Here is an 18,411-nt window from a genome sequence, read left to right on the forward strand (position 1 = left end):
AGTGAATCTGGAAGGATGCTTAAAGCAGTTTCTTGCAACTAAAGCTGTGTAATGAAACCTGATTTTGAGAGTTGTGGAGTGTTGATATTTAAGTCTTTATGAAGCATCCAGGATGCGCAAACTTGATTGTAATGGACCGCTGTTCAGCTCTAAATCTGAAATTGGTATTAGCGGGCAGTGAGGGAGATAATTGGGTGTAGAGTTAATGTGAAAATTCTTTGCACCTAACCATTATAATGGTTAATGCATCAGAAGTAACACAGATTAGCTCTCTATTTGCATTTGCTGTTATAGAATGAATTTCCTGTAATGGGCTCAGGAAATAGCATACATTTTCAATTTCAGTGTTGAGTCTCTTGCATGAGATGATTGAGAGCAAAGGAGCTGAAAATTGTGATGAGTTTCCAATGTTTTATTTCTTATTCTTCCTGCTTCAGTTTCTTGGAATAGGTATGTTTTGGGTGGGGCCACCCTGGCACCTCCGTTTTCTTGTCCATATGAAAACAAAAATGCTACTAGTCGCTAGCAAATTGGTTTAGCATCGCAAACATCCAATTTAAGAGATTACTCCAATTGAAATGAGAAAGTAGTAAACATATGGAGCAGAGAGTGTTTGTGAGTGTATAAAACACTAGATACAAGTGAGTAAAATGTATTAATAGAACCCATTGGAAAAAAAACTTCCAGCTGTGTTAAGATCACTGAAGGCCCTAAAGCTTTTCTGAGGGTGTATTTTCTGTGTTAAGGACAGCCATTAAATGAACAAGGAGACCTTCCACTGAGGGAGGTTAGAGACTTGCTGCAGCCTCTGAAAATACTGGCTCTGTGGTTCCAAGCAAGCATGACTGTAGGAACCAAAGGAAATTCCTGTAATGGCTTTAGTAAGGCAATACTTATGGGGCATCCTCCCCTTAGTGGTACTACCGGTACAGACATTGACTTCATTTTGGCACCATGTTTAATACAGCCTTTTTAGCCTAATGACTTTCTCCCCAGTATGTACATGTATGTGATTTCAACTGTTCTAACTGGTTTTACTTTAAAAATAATTTAATACATTTAAAATGTTATTTTTTTTACTGCTTCACTTTTTGTTAAAATCTATTTTATTGTATTTTGCTCCGAGATCTTTGAATATAGAGCAGGAGACAAATATTTTAAGAAATGTTGTAATAAATGTCTAAACGCCTCCAAAAGGAGTATGAGTTAGTTGTTTGCTTTCTGGGCAGTAATTTGTTTTTTCTCTCTAGTTCTTTTAGTTCTGTGTAACTATTAGAAAATCTACCTATGTAGTTCAGTTGGTTTGTAGTCACGTAGACAAATGCATGCTGGCTGATCTCATGCAGTCGCTCATCATCTCTGCTGGGCTAAAAATCAATCGTTAGTCTCAGAGCAGACCTTTTGTAAGTCCTATTGATTAGGTGGGTGTGCTCCAGCTGTGACTAAATGTGAGTTAGGCCAGAAGCGGGAATTGTGTAGCCCTTCAGGTATCCTTCAACTACAACTCTCGGCATGCATTCTTACCCAGTATGAACCAATTGTGGGAAATGCTATCCAGAAGGCATCATGATTCTTTCTCAACTTTTAGTGCACTTCATTTTAATAACGGAGACATCCTCATACAGCTGGCAAAGGTGGTATATCCAAAACGTGTGTTGACATTTGTAGGGAAGTCATTGCCCATGTAAATCCAGATAAAATAAAAATTGATCCTTATTTAAAATTAAAGCAGTATTTTTCAAATAGATAGCCACAGTAGTGGAAGATCAAAAGCAACAACCTATTCTCATTTACAGGAAAATGGTATTCCAACTAATCCATTATTATTTTGGTATAGTTTCCTTATAGTCAACACTATCACAAACAGCTGGAAGAGTGCATGGATTTGGAGATAATGAAATTTGTGGTTGCTCCTGAATGGTAAAATCTCAAGGTTCTCTGTAACTCAGTTATAATAGGGGTATGTATCAATCCCAAAATGTGGTTTGGCATGGGATCTGGCAACTTCCTTAAGATTTGGTGATTTCTTTTTTTAATGTCTATGCCTTTTTTTAAATTAGGGGTGGGATTGGGGAGCTTCAATAACAGGCATAAAGAAGTGATCCAGACTCAGCACCCATGAGTCTGGATGGAAAATGCACAGTTCTCTGAATACCAACAAGGCTTCAAGTTCTGACATTCCTTGCTGAAATAATGGCTGTAAGGAAGATAGTTTTCCAAGAAAGAAATCTGAGTGACATCTACAGGAGATTCAGTTTATGCATTAAAAACATTACACTTGAGAGAGGCAAACTAGCATTAGGGTGCACCCTATTGCACAGCTCTATTGAGCATCCCATTGCCAGTCTGCCTCTTTCCTGTGATTAAACTGTCTCCTGTGATTAGCAGGAAAATTCCCATAGCTGCTAATCTTGCAATGTTCACATCACCTTCCTTGTGTGATGAATTTGTTCTGCTTCGGTGTAGTCATTCTGGCACTGACTTAACACCCAAAGTGGAATTTCTCTCTCCAACTCTCCCCTGAATTCACTATTTCTGACCTGTTTGTTTGATCATTTGAAAAGATGTCTCATTGAGGACAGGGCAGGTTTGTTTTTTTGCTGCTCTGGAGACTAGGATGCAGAGCAATGGGTTCAAATTTCAGAAAAAGAGATTCAGTTTAAACATTATAAAGGACTTCCTGATAGTAAGAGCTGTTCGACAATGGAGCCTCCTTCTCTGGAAGCAGGATGGCTATCTTCCAGGAGTGCTTTGTGTGTTCCTGCATAGTGAGGATTGGTCTGGATGGCCCTAGAGGTCCCTTCCATCTAGGATTCTGTTATCAGCACTGTATTGGGCATCTGAAATTGTATTAGCTCTTGTATTGGTTCTTTGGCAGCTGGATTTGCCAGTCATGCTGTGATATGGTAGTAAGTTTTACTGGAGAAGTTTTCTCCCAAACCCAAGTGCTGTGCCTGCTTCCGCATCAGTTATCATCCCCTTCTCCGCCTACCCTCTGGTTTGCTCTGAGGGTGGGCAAGCTTTGTGGCAAGCAGAGATAACCATTCAAGCAGCCAGGCCTGCTCTCCGTAAAACTGCCAAGACTAAAATGTCTGGCTCTGAAAATCCTTTCTGAAAACCAGCACCTCTTCCAACACATCAGCGATGAAAACCAGCACACATGTAGAGCATGACCAGGCAACAAGAGGGCAAAAATTATTACTGGGAGAGACAGACTATGCAAAGCTACTATAGTAAACAAAGAAACTCTGGAATGAGGTTAGGAAAAGAACCTATTGGGAAATGGGAAAGCAAGACTGTCATCTCCTCTCCCTCCTGCTAAGTTCATTGAATCATAGAATAGGAGAGTTGGAAGAGACCTCATGGGCCATCCAGTCCAACCCCCTGCCAAGAAGTAGGAAATCGCATTCAAAACACCCCCGACAAATGGCCATCCAGCCTTTGTTTAAAAGCCTCCAAAGAAGGAGCCTCCACACAGCCCGGGGGAGAGAGTTCTACTGTCTAACAGCTCTCACAGTGAGGAAGTTCTTCCTGATGTTCAGGTGGAATCTCCTTTCCTCTAGTTTGAAGCCATTGTTCCGTGTCCTAGTCTGCAGGGCAGCAGAAAACAAGCTTGCTCCCTCCTCCCTATGACTTCCCTTCACGTATTTGTACATGGCTATCATGTCTCCTCTCAGCCTTCTCTTCTGCAGGCTAAACATGCCCAGCTCTTTAAGCCTCTCCTCATAGGGCTTGTTCTCCAGACCCTTAATCATTTTAGTCGCCCTCCTCTGGACGCTTTCCAGCTTGTCAACATCTCCCTTCAACTGCGGTGCCCAAAATTGGACACAGTATTCCAGGTGTGGTCTGACCAAGGCAGAATAGAGGGGGAGCATAACTTCCCTGGATCTAGATGCTATTCCCCTATTGATGCAGGCCAAAATCCCATTGGCTTTCTTAGCAGCCACATCACATTATCTGAGTGCAATCTCCCTTTGCACTTTGAACTCTGTTTCCTGCAAATGAAGACAGACAAAGGGGAGGGAGAAGTCAGGACTTTTTAAAAATAGGGAAGAAATTGAACAGCAGAGGAATTGCAAAATCGGATTCTATGATTCTGGCTGCCAATAAATGGCCCGTCCCAATTCAAGGTGCAGGTGATGACCTAAAAAGCTAGTGGTTCTCATCCTGGGATCCCGAGATGTTTTTGGCCTACAACTCCCAGAAATCCCAGCCAGTTTGTCAGTTGTTAGGATTTCTGGGAGTTGAAGGACATAAACATCTTGGGACTCCAGGATGAGAACCATTATATAAAGCCCTATATGGCTCGGGCCCTCCCTATCTTTGTGATTGCATCTCCTGTTATGAACAAGTGCGGGCTCTGAGATCACAAGTGCAGCTGATGGGGATGAGGGAGAGGGCCTTCTCGGTGGTGGCTCCCAACTCTGGAATGCCCTTCCCAGAGAGATCAGGCAAGCCCTTACACTATCCTCTTTCCACAAGTATCTGAAAAATTGGTGGTTCCTGCAGATTTTTGAGCAGCATTAGTCCTAGCCCCTTCCCCCAGTTGTTAACTAGGACCCCGCTCAGCACTTTACCAATTTCCCAGTCCTTCGATGTTCTGTTGCACTTCTCTTGCCTAATACTTTATAGTTGGCCTTGCTCACTTTGAAGCCCTGGTCATCATATCTGGCCTCGCTGATGGAGCATTTTGTAACTTTAAAAAAAAATTGTGGTTGTTTTGAATTGCATGTTCTTATTTCATGTTTATTCTTTATTATGTTTAATTTGTTGTATGGTTTCTTTGCTATGTTGGAAACTGCCCTGAGTCCTCTCGAGGAGAGAGGGCGGTATATAAATACATTATTATTATTATTATTTTATTATGACACAGCAAACAAGATATGCTGGATTTCGTATCACAAAATCACAAGTCGAACACTTCCCAAGTGTCTAGGACTGTGTGATGTATTTTCGGATGATGCGTGCAGATCCCAGTAGGGTGGCCTTTTGCAGTTGGCAGATTGTGATTTTGTCAATGTCTATTGTTTCCAAATGCCGGCTAAGATCTTTTGGCACGGCACCCAATGTGCCGATCACCACCAGGACCACCTGCACTGGTTTCTGCCAGAGTCTTTGAAGTTCAATCTTGAGGTCCTGATAGCGGCTGAGTTTTTCCTGTTGTTTTTCGTCAATGTGACTGTCATCTGGGATGGCGACATCAATGATCCAAACCTTTTTCCTTTCCACAACTGTGATGTCTGGTGTGTTGTGTTCCAGAACTTTGTCAGTCTGGATTTGGAAGTCCCACAGTATCTTTACGTGCTCATTTTCCAATACTTTTGCAGGTTTGTGATCCCACCAGTTCTTTGCTGCTGGCAGGTGGTACCATGAGGCTTAAGCTGTGGAGGGGGAAAAGGAAGGGGCTTGAGGCTGTTAGGAATGATGGGACTTGGAGTCCAAAACACATGGAGGGAAGGCCCGAGTTTGCCCATGCCTGCTTTAGAAAGAAGAAGATCCGCCCTATATACACCTGGCTTGTAACAGTGGGAACATTCCCAGCAACCATACTTTCTGGAACTCCAGATTGCAAATGTTGGGATCTGTAGTCCAAAAGTAACCTCCACACACACCCTGCATACATTGGGCATTCAACCAGGGACACCACACCTCCTGAAAAGCCTGGACCTGCTTTGTGCCTGCCTCTTACATGCCCTGCTTCTGAGCACCTTCCTATTTTCTCCAACCTCCCATTCATTCTCTCTCTCCCTTTCTCCCTGCCTGCTTGCCCCTTTCTCCGCTTGCGTGCTCCATGCCAACGCCTTGGCAGAAAACTCTCGCCCTCCTACCCCCACCCCTTCCCCTTGCTTTCCAGAGCGTCTCAAGGTGCTATTTTTACCCCAGACTCTTTTCTTTCTCCGTCCTCCTCCTCCTCCTCGTCGGCCCGAAGGCGCGTTGGGGTGGGCGCCTCTCCGCCCGTCCATAAAAGGGTTTTGGAAAGGGGCCGGCCTTTGGGGGTTTATTTTAGGAGCAGCAGTAGGAGCAGCAGCTCCAGGGATCGGATGGCCTTGTTAGGGCAGCGCTGACCTTTTTCTTGCTGCCGGAGTTGAAGGAGGAGGGAAGAAGCAGAGAGTGGCCAGGGCTGCCCAGAGCCCCCGCGACCCTGGAAGGGGAGGCTGCTGGTCTCGTCCGCACCACGAAGCCTGTCCCGCTGGAGGCCGGGGCGCATCTGTAGCAAGAGAAGGCAGGGCCAGAGCCAGGGGAGGAAGCGTGGGCTGGGTGCGAAGGGGCGGGTGGGAAGCAGAGAGAAAAAGCAAGAGATCAAGGGGTCCTTTCTTGGGCTAGTTTTGCCCAGGAGGCGTCTGAGACAGGCAAGGATGGAGAGAGGGCCATGGAGGCTGCCTGAGGTCTCTGTCTTCTTGCCCTGAAGAACAAACTCCAGCTCTGCTTCTGACCAAACGCCTGTCCAAGGGCACTTGCAGGGAAGGGCAGGAGAGCACCTTGCAACTGAGAGAAGAACATGCCCTTGCAGTCCCATCTCACTCTCCCTGGCCAACTTTAAAAGTTTTCCTTTCTTGTTTGCTAAGCTGAGAGATTCATTGGTAGCGCCAGACAAGGCTGCATGGAAGTGTGGAATATCTAGTTCCTCAGAGTCCTTGGGGTCAGTGTTCCCTCCTCACTGCAGCCTCTTTGCTTCCACCAGAGAAGACCCAAAGGGTGGCAAAGCCATGCAACCGGGCATTCTACATGCCATCCTTCCACTCATGGAGAACCAGTCTGGCTAACTAGGACAGAAGGGGTGAAGAGGAGAGAGAGGAAAAGAGAAAAAAGTGAAAGTTCCTAGCCGGTTGGTTTTGTCCAGCACCATGAGTGGCGGAAGATTTGATTTTGATGACGGAGGGGCGTATTGTGGGGGCTGGGAAGGGGGCAAAGCCCACGGACATGGCATCTGCACCGGGCCGAAAGGTCAAGGGGAATACTCCGGCTCTTGGAACTATGGCTTTGAAGTGGTGGGCGTCTACACCTGGCCCAGCGGCAACACCTACGAAGGCTACTGGTCTCAAGGCAAGAGGCATGGCTTAGGGATCGAGACCAAAGGACGGTGGCTTTACAAAGGTGAATGGACACATGGCTTTAAGGGAAGGTATGGGATAAGGCAGAACGTCAGCAGTGGAGCAAAGTATGAAGGCACCTGGAACAATGGACTACAGGACGGTTATGGTACAGAAACCTACGCGGATGGAGGTAAGGTTGGTGTGGCAAGAAAGCAACAGGGTGCCAGTTTTCTGTCTGTGAGGTGGCAGGGTAGAAGTCCAAAGCACCAGAGAATCTTAATATGTGATCTGGAGCTCTGAAGGATGCAGAAAGATTAATCATATGGGAAAGAATTCAGCTGTAATCTCAGGGCAGTTGATGCTGAGCAGGTAAAATAAAGGCCTTGGAGAGAAATGTTGTACATCAGTAGTACTCAAAGTAGTGGTCCACAGAAGGAAAACATTGTAACAATGGGCACAAAAATAGTACCACTATAGTCTGCACATTGGGAAAGGAAATTTCAGATCTGCCCCATCAGAAAATGTAAGTAGTAAATCTGCTGTGTACATACACCATGGAAATAAGTGAATGCCGGTTTCACAGGATCAAAACACTATGACATTTTGATTAGCAGGGACAATGACTTTATTGGTCACCCACCTCAGATTTCCCTGCTCCTTCAGGGCTGACTTGCAACTCTCACAGTAGCTTGGGACACAAAGGGATTTTCTCATCTACATTATATTGTGAGCTCTACTGCAAAATGTTTTGGAGTGACTTGATCTTGAAAAGTCTATTGATTTCCATAAGCTTTACAAAAGACCTGCTTCTCATGGGGATGAAAATTATTTGTCAGAACAAATGTGTTGAATCAATACAGTTACCTTCATAGTTGGACTCTCCTGGGGTATTTGGTTATGGAAATGACTAGATGAGTGTTTACACTTTAGAATTTATTGCTACCTCCCAACGTGTAGGTGTGTGCATATCTAGATGCTTAAAGTTTGCTCTCATTTGACATTATATAGATAATATAGATGCCAAAAGGACTATTTTAAGTTCTCATTTTGAAATGGTGTTTGTCAGATTACTCAGGACCATTCCAGTCCTGATAAAGTTCAGATGCTGATGTCATAATGACATCAATGTTGCATTCTTCTGCAGTGGAGCATGATTGGTCTCATACTTATCAGATGTGTAATCATTCTATAGCATGCATCAGGTGTTTGCTGATCATGATGGTTATATGTTACCACCAGTATAAATGGCTGTATCTTTCTCAATACTTGTTGTTGAGGAATATTTGGAGGAACGGGGTTGTTGTGGTCATGCCCTGTTTGTGTGTTTTCTATGCAAGCGTGCATTTATGTGAAATGAAGGGAGAATTATAGGCTGCAAGGAACTTACTCTGGATTCTTCAGAGATATGTTGTACAGGTTGTGTATCCTTTATCCAAAACGTTAGGGATCAGAAAGATTTTTGATTTTTTTTAAAAAATCTTGTAATATGTGTATTTGCATATACATATATAACATACTGAGATATCTTGGAAATGGAAACCAAGTCTAAATGCAAAATTTATGTGTATTTCATATACACCTTATATACAGAGTCTAACAGTCATTTTGTACAAAAATTTAAATAATTTTGTGCATGAAGCCCAGTTTATGGACACCGAATCACTAGAAAGCAAAGGTGTCTATTTCTCAGCCACTCATATGGATAATTTTGGAGTTTTCAGGTTTCAGAATTTTGGATAATCTATGTTCAACCTGTACTTCCTACAAGATTTCTGCCAAAATAGGTTCCATAACAGTAACCACGAAGAAACGATTCAGGCACATTTTCAGATCATGTGTATGAGATATTATTTCTCTGTCTTCATATGGAGCACCTGAATTTTGCAAGATTTCCTAGAACTGTCAGAAGGAATGGTAGAGCAGAACAAGTAACTTTCAGAGCAATGAGCTTCCAGCTCTGGAGAGAGGCAGTATGTGCTTATACAGGAAATTTTAGAACTTGCTGTTTGGATATGCCACTCTATGTGACCTGATCCTTCAAGAACAGCAAGTTCCAGAGTCCCTTTCCTTCTGTCGTATCCTCTGCAAAGCCAAGAAGAGCGATCAGGGTATGGAAGGGGAGACAAGCGCCCTCGAAGTAGCCCTCCTCTGAAATACCAGGAGGAGTGGACCCTGGGATTTCAAGGAGACTTGGCACCAGCTAACATGCTTCTAAATTCTCCCAGGTCTCCTAGCCAAAAGACATCATGCGACTATTCTTATTTGTCATCCTTAATTGAATTTTGACTGAAAGGGGGGGGGGGGGAGAGAAGTGAGAAAACATGGGAGCAAGGGGTACTGGGAGCAGTCTAGTAGAAGATGACATTGTGAACTATCACAAGTCAGATTGGGTGATTCCACTATAGAACCCTCTTTTGGAAGTATCTGTAGGGCAGTAGGTATGACTGACATGCTCCAGAGTATACTGTACGTCAGTGAGTAAATGAATTAAGCTGGACTCTAGTTTTCATAGAACGATGCACTAGATACTCCAAAAACTGGCACACAGCTGGATATCAGGAACTTTTGAAACTGCCTCAAAAGCAGTCATAGGACATCAATCATCACTGAAAGGTGTAAGGCTTTTTGTGACATTGGGGAAAGAACAAAACTCAGAAGAAGGTTCTTTAGGCACCAAATTCTGCTGATATGAACTGCTCTGATAGGTATTCTTTACATCAATGGACACTGTATTTCCATAACATTTTTTCAAAGTCCAAATGCAGACTGAAGCTACTTTAATAGGGAGCAGAGGTGGGGATTATGTGGCCTTTCAGATGATGTTGGAGTACAACTTCCAGCATACATTACCATTGGCTATGTTGAGACTGCTGAGAGTTGTGTGACCAGCAATATTTGTAGGACTGCACAGTTGCTGCCTGTGGTTTCAAGTGAGGCCACCGGAACTGCAATAGAAGATAACTGCACTAACCCAATTCAAATGAGGGAAATAGTAATGAATCCAAGTTTTGATGAGAGATTCACTTTTAGGCCTGTAATACCTGTTTTTCGCTATGTGTAGTAGTAATTGTGTTCCTTCAAGTCATTACTGATTTATGGAAACCCTGGGTTTTCTTGGCAGGATTTGTTCAGATTGAGTTTGTCGTGGCCTTCCTCAGAGCTTGAGATTGTGTCCAGTGTCACCTAATGGGCTTCCATGGCTATGTAGGGACTTGAACCATGTTATCCAGAGTCATAGTCCAATACAAATCATTGCACTATGTTGACTCAAGATACGTGATGTTGTGAGGGTGATGTACAGACTTAAATATATTTTAAACATGCTCAGGAACACTCTTACTCTAATGCAGATATTGTTGGAATTCAGAGCTAGTTTTGGAGTTGAGTGCAGCAAGACTTTCTGACTCATGATGAACACCTTCAAGACATGGTTGCATGCGTATTACCGGAATTGTACTACTAATGTATGTCTATAGTGCAAACGAGATATTTGAAAGTGCATCCACCTGCAAAAGTCATTGCAATCTGTGCAACACCTTTGGCAGTTACTGAAACGACAGCAGCTTCTGCTGATGTTTTCCTGAAGCCAGTTATGAAGCTGCTTGGTGTTTCTAATAGTATTACTATTTCACTCACATATTGGATTGTGTAAGTATTTTCTAAAGTACTATCGCTGCCCTTTTCTGCTCTTGACCAGTGAGTTAGAGGAGAAATGTCTTCTTCCTAATTACATGGCTTGCAGTGCATAAAATAATCAATTAAATTGACTTTTCAAGAAAGCTGGGAATGAACATTTGTTGCTTAAGTGTCTGCCATCTGGACACACTTACAATTTTGCTTCCACAAGTACCTTTCTGATTCCATATGAGACTGTTGATTCTAAAGGCCCTTGAATTTCCTCCTACACTTCTACAGTGATTAGTGGTTTCAGTGAGTGTTAAAACCAGTGCTGGGTAGATGGAGTAATGAGGTTTTGCAGGTGTTTATAGCTCATACCAGGTCCTTCAATATGAAACCAGGAAATATGCAGCGGAGTGTATGGTACCGTATCCTTGAGTGGGATATGGTTCCCTTGGACACCAAAATCAAGAGTTGTTCAAGTCCCATTATTTAAAGAGGTTGATAAATGTTTTCCCTTTTATAAAATGGCAAAAATTAAGGGATTTATGCAAGGAGGGGGGATATTTTCAAACCATGGATGGTAGAAAGGAGTTGGGTAAGTACCACCCTAAGCATGTTCACTTAATGCCGTAATAACTAAAACTTTTCCAGCCTGCTCTGTGGCAAAGGTAGCTTTTTCATTAGGCAGAATAGGATGACTTCTTCAGGCAGCAAATGCTGGGAGGAAGGCAGTAGCAACTACTGAGCTCTTCTTCTGGAACCTTCCATCATTTACTTACTGTTGAATGACAGACCTCTGTACATATCCCATGTCAGGCTCCCTAAACTAATCTGATACCTTCAGTGTGGAGAGGATTGCTATCCTATGATCATAGCAAAAGTAAGAGCCAGTTGCTGGCCTACGCAGCTCTCTTATGTGAACTGTGTAGAGAGGCATCGTGTTATCACTGACAGCAAAAAGCAAAATGTCTGTACTGGCTATTGCTTTTCAATTCAGTATGAAATTCTGAGCAAGGCTTATATATCCTTGTATATCAAGATTCCTTTATGAAAACTGTAATTTCTTTCAAAGTTTATCTGAGCTGCATCCTGTGGATACCTAGGATTTGTAATCTGCTGAGCAACTAAGTCCTTTTTGGCAGATTCAACAAAAGGTAAAGCCTAATAGAATTCCATAGGATGCAGCAATCATAGTTAAAGTGGTATAAAAGTGCTATAATTGTGCAGTGTGAAAGAGATCTGTGTTTAAGTTGTGTTTCAGTTTCTAGAAATGCAGTGCTTTGTTCTGTAAAATAAAGGCTGAAATACCTACTTCTCAGGACAACAATTTTCAGATTATAGATTAGACATAAAAAATCTATGACACACCAGAATTTGTTGAACTACAGAACTGCTCAGATAGCATGGCTTGTGCTCAGAGATTATGGGAGTGGTAAAGCAACAACCTCTAGAGGGGCAGTGTCCCCTTCCACCTGTAAATAATGGGTTGTTTCTAAACTGAATAAGAAAGGTTCTCAGTTCAATTTACACCATTTCCAGTAGAGCTATGAAAATTCGAAACATGCCTCATACCCTGAAGGTACTAAACTGGTTTGACTCAGTAGAGGAAGTGTGGCTTCTTTCCTGTTCCCTAATTAAATCATCTTCCTCTCTGTGGATGTTTCCTGACATCAAGAGCCCTTGGGATTACGCATTTGCCATCCCTTCTGTTGTTTCTTTCTGTGTTTCACCTTTCACTCCCATTGCCCCCTCTCTTGCCTCCCTCCCACATTCTGGGTTGCGTCTCTAAGATAATTGATCCACTTGGGAATTTCCTAATGACAAAATGATTCATTAAGTTGATAGTTAAATATTTCACTTCTGGGGATCTCTGCTTCTATTCTGACTCAGTTCTCATGGGAATGACATTTTGTTTCAGATGAAAATGTTGTAGTTCATCTAATGGAGAGCTTTCACTCTTGCTAAAGACACTTGCAGTTGGGAATCATTTCATGTCTTTGGATGGAAGAGAATTTTACAGTGATGGATTAATGTCAGAACCCTGCTACTAGAGCCTGGATGTGGCTCTGAGTTTCAGGGTCACTGACATTGATAAGACACCTGCGGCTCAGGACTCGGAGAAGAAACGGCTGCTGGACTTGGCGGGGAATTTGCGCGGGGTTTTACTGAGCGGGAAGAGACTTTTCAAATGAGGGGGAGGGTATATAAAGGATGGTTGGCCGGAGCCTCCCATTCTTGGCTTTTTTGATGTTCATGTTTCCTACAGTAAAAGTTTCTGGTGATATCACAGAGAGTCTCGTGTGTTCATTCAGGAGCGGCTGTGGTGAGCTGACACTAAGCCAAGAATACGGACACCATCCCGCTGTAGCGGTGAGGTGTAACATGCAAGTGGAGGATGAAGAGCTCTTGGGCGCAGGAGGAGGAAGGTCAGAAAGGGCCACTCCCGAGCCGGACGCTGAGTTCCACCAGCTGGCGGCCCTGGCGTCATCCACCGCTTATGCCCAGCCAAATGGGGTAACCCAGAGGCGTGGAGTGGTGCGGGGAGACAGCACCGGAGGAGAGGAAGGTTCACCTTCCCCAGGCCCACAGAGGATGGTGTTTCTGGAGGAGAGGATGTCGGCGATGGAGACCACCCTGGCAGTGATGTCGAGGGCGATGGAGCGCCTGGCGTTTTTGGCGGAGCCAGAGAGAGGAAGGGAACTTCGGGCTGGCTCAATGTGGGACGTGAGCGTGGGAAGCAGCCAGGGCTTTGCAGACCTCCCAGCACCGAAGGGAAGGGAAATGCGAAAGGAGCCCGGCGCCCGGCCCAAGACCCAAACAAGCCTGACGCGGGTGGAGGAGAGTGACGACGAAGGGGAAAAACCTCCGAGAATCCCAGCTACGCTCCCAGCTGAGACCCTGGTGCCCCTGGCGAATGCCGGGCGTGGCACAGGGCCAAGAGAAGCAGCAGCGGGGCCCACTGGTCCGCAAGGGGGCTTGCGACGGGCGGAGAATTGGGGATTGCCACCACAGGGACCCCTACCAAGACGAGAGGAACTAAGGATCGAGTTTGGGGGAGAGTCCTCTGAACTGGATTTTTTCCTGACCACGGTGAGGGGCTATATGGAGGACAATGCTCATACTTTTAGAACGGAATCCAGCCGGATACGGGCCATTGGTGCAGTGTTGAAGAGGGGAGCGGCCAGCTGGTACGTTCAGCTGCACGCGCGGCGCGACCCATGTCTGGGGTCACTCCGACGCTTTATGGGGGCCCTGGAGACCCGTTTCCGAGATCCACTGGAGCAGATCCGGGCGAGGGAGAAGTTGAAGACCGTCTCCCAGGGGCAGAGGTCGGTATCTGAGTATGCGGAGGAGTTCCAATGCCTCGCCGAAAAGGTGCCGGAATGGTCTGCAGTAACAAAGATAGAACTCTTCAAAGAGGGTCTCAGGCGGGAGATCCTCTCCTGGGCGGTGCATCGTGATGAGCCTGACACACTGCGCGGATGGATTCAGCTGGCGGGGCGCGTCGAGACATCGCTGGCCCAGGCGAGGAGGCACCGAGGAGGGCTACAGCAGCGGCCGCAGATGAAAGAGGGGAGCCGGAAGGAGGGATCAACCCCAGCCGGGAGGAGAACGGAGCCGACAGGGAACGTGAGCGCCAGCAGGAGTGGCTGCTTTGTGTGCGGCCGGTTGGGCCACAGGGCTGCCGAGTGCTGGCAGAGAAAAGGGGAAGGCGGAGGCCCGCCCAAACCAAGAGCCGTGGCAGGGAAACGCGCCGAGGAAGAACCACCGATGAGGCACCACTCGGGGGGGTTGGTAAGTCAGGACAAAGCTATGATAGTGGTCCCCATTCAGCTTGAAAATGGCAGCAAACAAGCAACCTGCAAAGCATTTGTGGATTGTGGATGTTCCAGGAACATCATCTCCCCTGAATTAGCCGAGGGATTGGGATGCGAAAGAACGAACCTAGAATCCCCAATAGCTTTTTCGCAGTTGGACGGATCCACAGCATCGGGATCGTTAGCTAAGTACAGTGCCGAAGATGTAAAGTGTAAGATAGGGAGTTGGGAAGGAAAGGTGTCATTTGTGATATCACAAATAGCCAGCTATAATGTTATACTAGGCATGCCGTGGCTGGGGCAGGCCAACCCGCAAATCAACTGGGAGGATAAGAGCATGATCTTCAGGATGAATTTGGAGGAAGGGGAGAGGGAGCCAGGGAAAAGGGGGGAGGAAGACTCTATCAGAATAGCAGAACTGGCAGATAAATTACCCCCAGAGTATCGGGATTTTGTGGACGTGTTTGATGAGAAGGAAGCAGACAATTTCCCACCGAAGCGGAGAGTTGAAGTGAAAATAGAGCTAGTCCCAGGAGCAGAGCTTCCCAAGGCAAAAATATACCCGATGTCAGCTAGGGAAAAGGAGGAACTGAGAAAATACATTGATAAAAACCTAGCGAGGGGTTTCCTAGAGCCTTCAAATTCCCCTTTAGGGGCGCCTGTGTTGTTCAGGCGGAAAAAGGACCAAACGCTGAGGCTCTGCATTGACTACAGGGGCCTAAATGCAATCAGTACTGTAAATAAATACCCCCTACCCTTAGTGAAGGACTTGATCGCCCAGTTATCGGAAGGACAGATATTCACTAAATTGGACTTAATTGAGGCCTACCATAAATTGCAGATCAAACCAGAGGACAGGTGGAAGACGGCCTTCTCCTGCGCATTCGGATTATTCAATTATCGTGTGCTCCCCTTCGGTTTGTGCGGGGGAGGGGCCGCGTTCATGCAATTAATCAACGAAGTATTGCATCCATTGTTGTACAAGGGAGTCTTTATTTTTTTAGATGACATATTGATAATGTCTCGGACTAAGGAGCAACATGTAGAACTAGTCAGGGAAGTCCTACAAAAGTTGAGGGAAGCGAAACTGTATGCGAAGCTTGCCAAGTGCGAGTTCAATAAAGACCAGATAGACTTTCTGGGGTATAGGATTTCCTCCCAGGGAGTGGCGATGGACCCTGCGAAGGTGGAAGACGTGAGGGGGTGGGAAGCCCCCAAAACACGGAAGCAGCTGCAATCCTTCCTAGGGTTCGCAAACTTCTATAGAACATTTATCAAGGACTTTGCGCGCCTCACTTTGCCATTAACGGATTTGTTAAAAACTAAAGGCAGGGGAGAAACAGCCAAAGTGAAGGCCCCAGGGGCCAAACTGACATGGACAATAGAATGCCAGGAAGCTTTCGAAGCCCTTAAAAAGCGTTTTACTGAGGAACCTGTCCTACAGCACCCTGATATGTCTAAGGCCTTTGTATTACATTGCGATGCGTCAGACCGGGCATATGGGGCAGTTCTGCTGCAGAAAGACGAGGGGGGGAACCTGAAGCCATGTGGCTATCTGTCAAAAAAGTTTAGCGATACAGAAAAAAACTGGCCGATTTGGGAGAGAGAAGCCTTAGCGATTCTAAAAGCACTAGAGTGCTGGAGACACTTTCTGGAAGGAAGTGGAACACCGTTTGAGGTGTGGACTGATCATAGAAATTTACAGTATCTAAGATCCCCTCGTAAACTATCAGCGAAGCAAATTAGATGGGCCCAATATTTCAGCCGTTTTGATTTCAGACTCAGATTCTTCCAGGGGAAACATAACATACTCGCTGACGCTCTCTCTCGGATGCCTCAGCACGGGGGAGGAATTCAGGAATCTGAAGGGAGCCTGTTCCTAGATAAGCAATGGGGCCTGGCAGTACTAACTCGAGCACAAGCGGCCAAAGAAAACAAACGTACTGCCATTTCCACGGGGGGAGGAGAAATATGGGAGGAAGAGTTGAAACGAGCGTATGGAATGGACAAATGGTTACAAACTAACAAAGAAAAGGGAGAATTGTGTGGGGATTTGGTGTTTGTAAATAAGAAATTGTATATTCCTGAATGTTTAAGACGAGAAATGTTAAGGAAGTGCCACGATAACAAGGGTGCGGGTCATCTAGGCCCCACCAGGACTATTAAACTGTTGGCCAAACAATGCTGGTGGCCCGGAATGAGGAAAGACGCCAGGGGGTACGTCACGCAGTGTGAATTATGTGCAGAGGGAAAAACACCACCGGGGAAGCCCCAGGGGCTATTGCAGAAGGTGGTGGAGCCCATGAGGCCATGGGAATGCGTGGCCATGGATTTTGTAGGCGAACTACCCCCCAGCAGAGGCCACAGATACATTTGGACAATATTGGACCTATTCTCAAAACAGGCACACTTTGTGGCCCTGCCAAAACTCCCCTCAGCTGAAAAACTTGCTGATTTGTATGTGAAGCATGTATATCGCCTACATGGGTGTCCCGACAAAATAATTAGCGACCGGGGAGTCCAATTTACTGCAAAATTTTGGGGAAAATTCTTACAGCTGTTAGGAGCAGAAAGGAACCTGAGCTCGGCTTTTCATCCCGCAACCAACGGGGGAGTCGAACGCACCCAACAAACACTGTGCCAATTCTTGAGGATGTACACCAATTATAGACAGGATGATTGGGCGGACCTTCTTCCGTTTGCTGAGATGGCTTTTAACGGGGCCGTACATTCGGCCACAGGTCGTGCCCCATTCGAAATAGTATACGGACAGGAGGTGGCACCTTTCCCCAGGCTACCCGAGTGGAAGGAAGGAGAGGGCCAGACCGACAAGGAATGGCCGGCCAAAATTAAGCAAGGGTGGCAGAACGTGGTGGAGGCATTGCGGGAAACACAAAAGAAGTACAAGCTCTTTGCAGATCGCAGGCGCCGAGAGGGGGACAAATTGGGCGAAGGGGATCTGGTTTGGCTGAGCACAAAAAACCTGAAATTGGGGTTCCCATCTAAAAAATTGGCTCCACGCTATATAGGGCCGTTCAGGGTAGCAAAAAGAATAAACGAAGTGACCTATGAGCTGAGGCTACCCAAGGACCTAGGAAAGGTACACCCGGTATTCCATTGCAGCCTGTTAAAAAAGTATAAAGGAACTCTGGACAGCGGAGAACAATAGTTGTGTTTAATCTTTTCCTTCCAGGACGAAGGGGAGGAGGACGCCATGTCAGAACCCTGCTACTAGAGCCTGGATGTGGCTCTGAGTTTCAGGGTCACTGACATTGATAAGACACCTGCGGCTCAGGACTCGGAGAAGAAACGGCTGCTGGACTTGGCGGGGAATTTGCGCGGGGTTTTACTGAGCGGGAAGAGACTTTTCAAATGAGGGGGAGGGTATATAAAGGATGGTTGGCCGGAGCCTCCCATTCTTGGCTTTTTTGATGTTCATGTTTCCTACAGTAAAAGTTTCTGGTGATATCACAGAGAGTCTCGTGTGTTCATTCAGGAGCGGCTGTGGTGAGCTGACAGATTAATATTGCTACAGACCGTGGCTGAGAAACTTTTTTTCACCTAACAAGAATCAAAGTATGAAATATTTTTAATACTTGTTCATGCCTGCAAACATGTTTAAATCACTTTAAATCTTTTAACTATACAATTATCCAATCTTAAATGTATTCATTGCAAAGTAATCTACATGCACAGACATCAGCTTATCCCTAACCCCCAATAGTTTCTCTCTTGTTTAGAACTCCAGGCAGCCTGGAGCATGAATTTCGAAGTGGTATTTGGCCAGGTGTACAGCTTGGGATATGAAGACGTTTCCTCCATAAGAAATTTTTACTTCAACCTGTAAACTTCAAATGGTTTTTACTTCAACCATTGCAATGGTTTAACATTTTGGGCAAAAACTTTGTACACCAGACTTCAAATCACCACTTGGCCAT

At 45.5% G+C, this 18,411-nt stretch overlaps 2 protein-coding genes across 2 annotated transcripts in view; both read left to right on the top strand.

Moving 5' to 3' along the window:
• The first annotated feature begins 6,062 nt into the window (after positions 1–6,062).
• The window catches only part of jph2 (junctophilin 2), a 94,180-nt gene continuing 81,831 nt past the window's right edge, over positions 6,063–18,411 (top strand). Inside the window, exon 1 of the mRNA XM_003220636.3 lies at positions 6,063–7,224. Within this exon, the coding sequence (XP_003220684.2) occupies positions 6,846–7,224 (379 nt within the window). The 5' untranslated portion in view covers positions 6,063–6,845. The remainder of the gene's footprint in view (positions 7,225–18,411) is intronic.
• Positions 9,702–18,169, top strand: LOC134298489 (uncharacterized). Its single transcript, XM_062978897.1, has 2 exons — positions 9,702–14,450; positions 17,667–18,169. Exons 1-2 carry the CDS (start codon positions 12,867–12,869, stop codon positions 17,706–17,708), a joined length of 1,626 nt encoding a protein of 541 aa, XP_062834967.1. The 5' UTR covers positions 9,702–12,866; the 3' UTR covers positions 17,709–18,169.

This window comes from Anolis carolinensis, chromosome 4, assembly GCF_035594765.1.
Source record: "Anolis carolinensis isolate JA03-04 chromosome 4, rAnoCar3.1.pri, whole genome shotgun sequence".
NCBI lineage: Eukaryota > Metazoa > Chordata > Lepidosauria > Squamata > Dactyloidae > Anolis > Anolis carolinensis.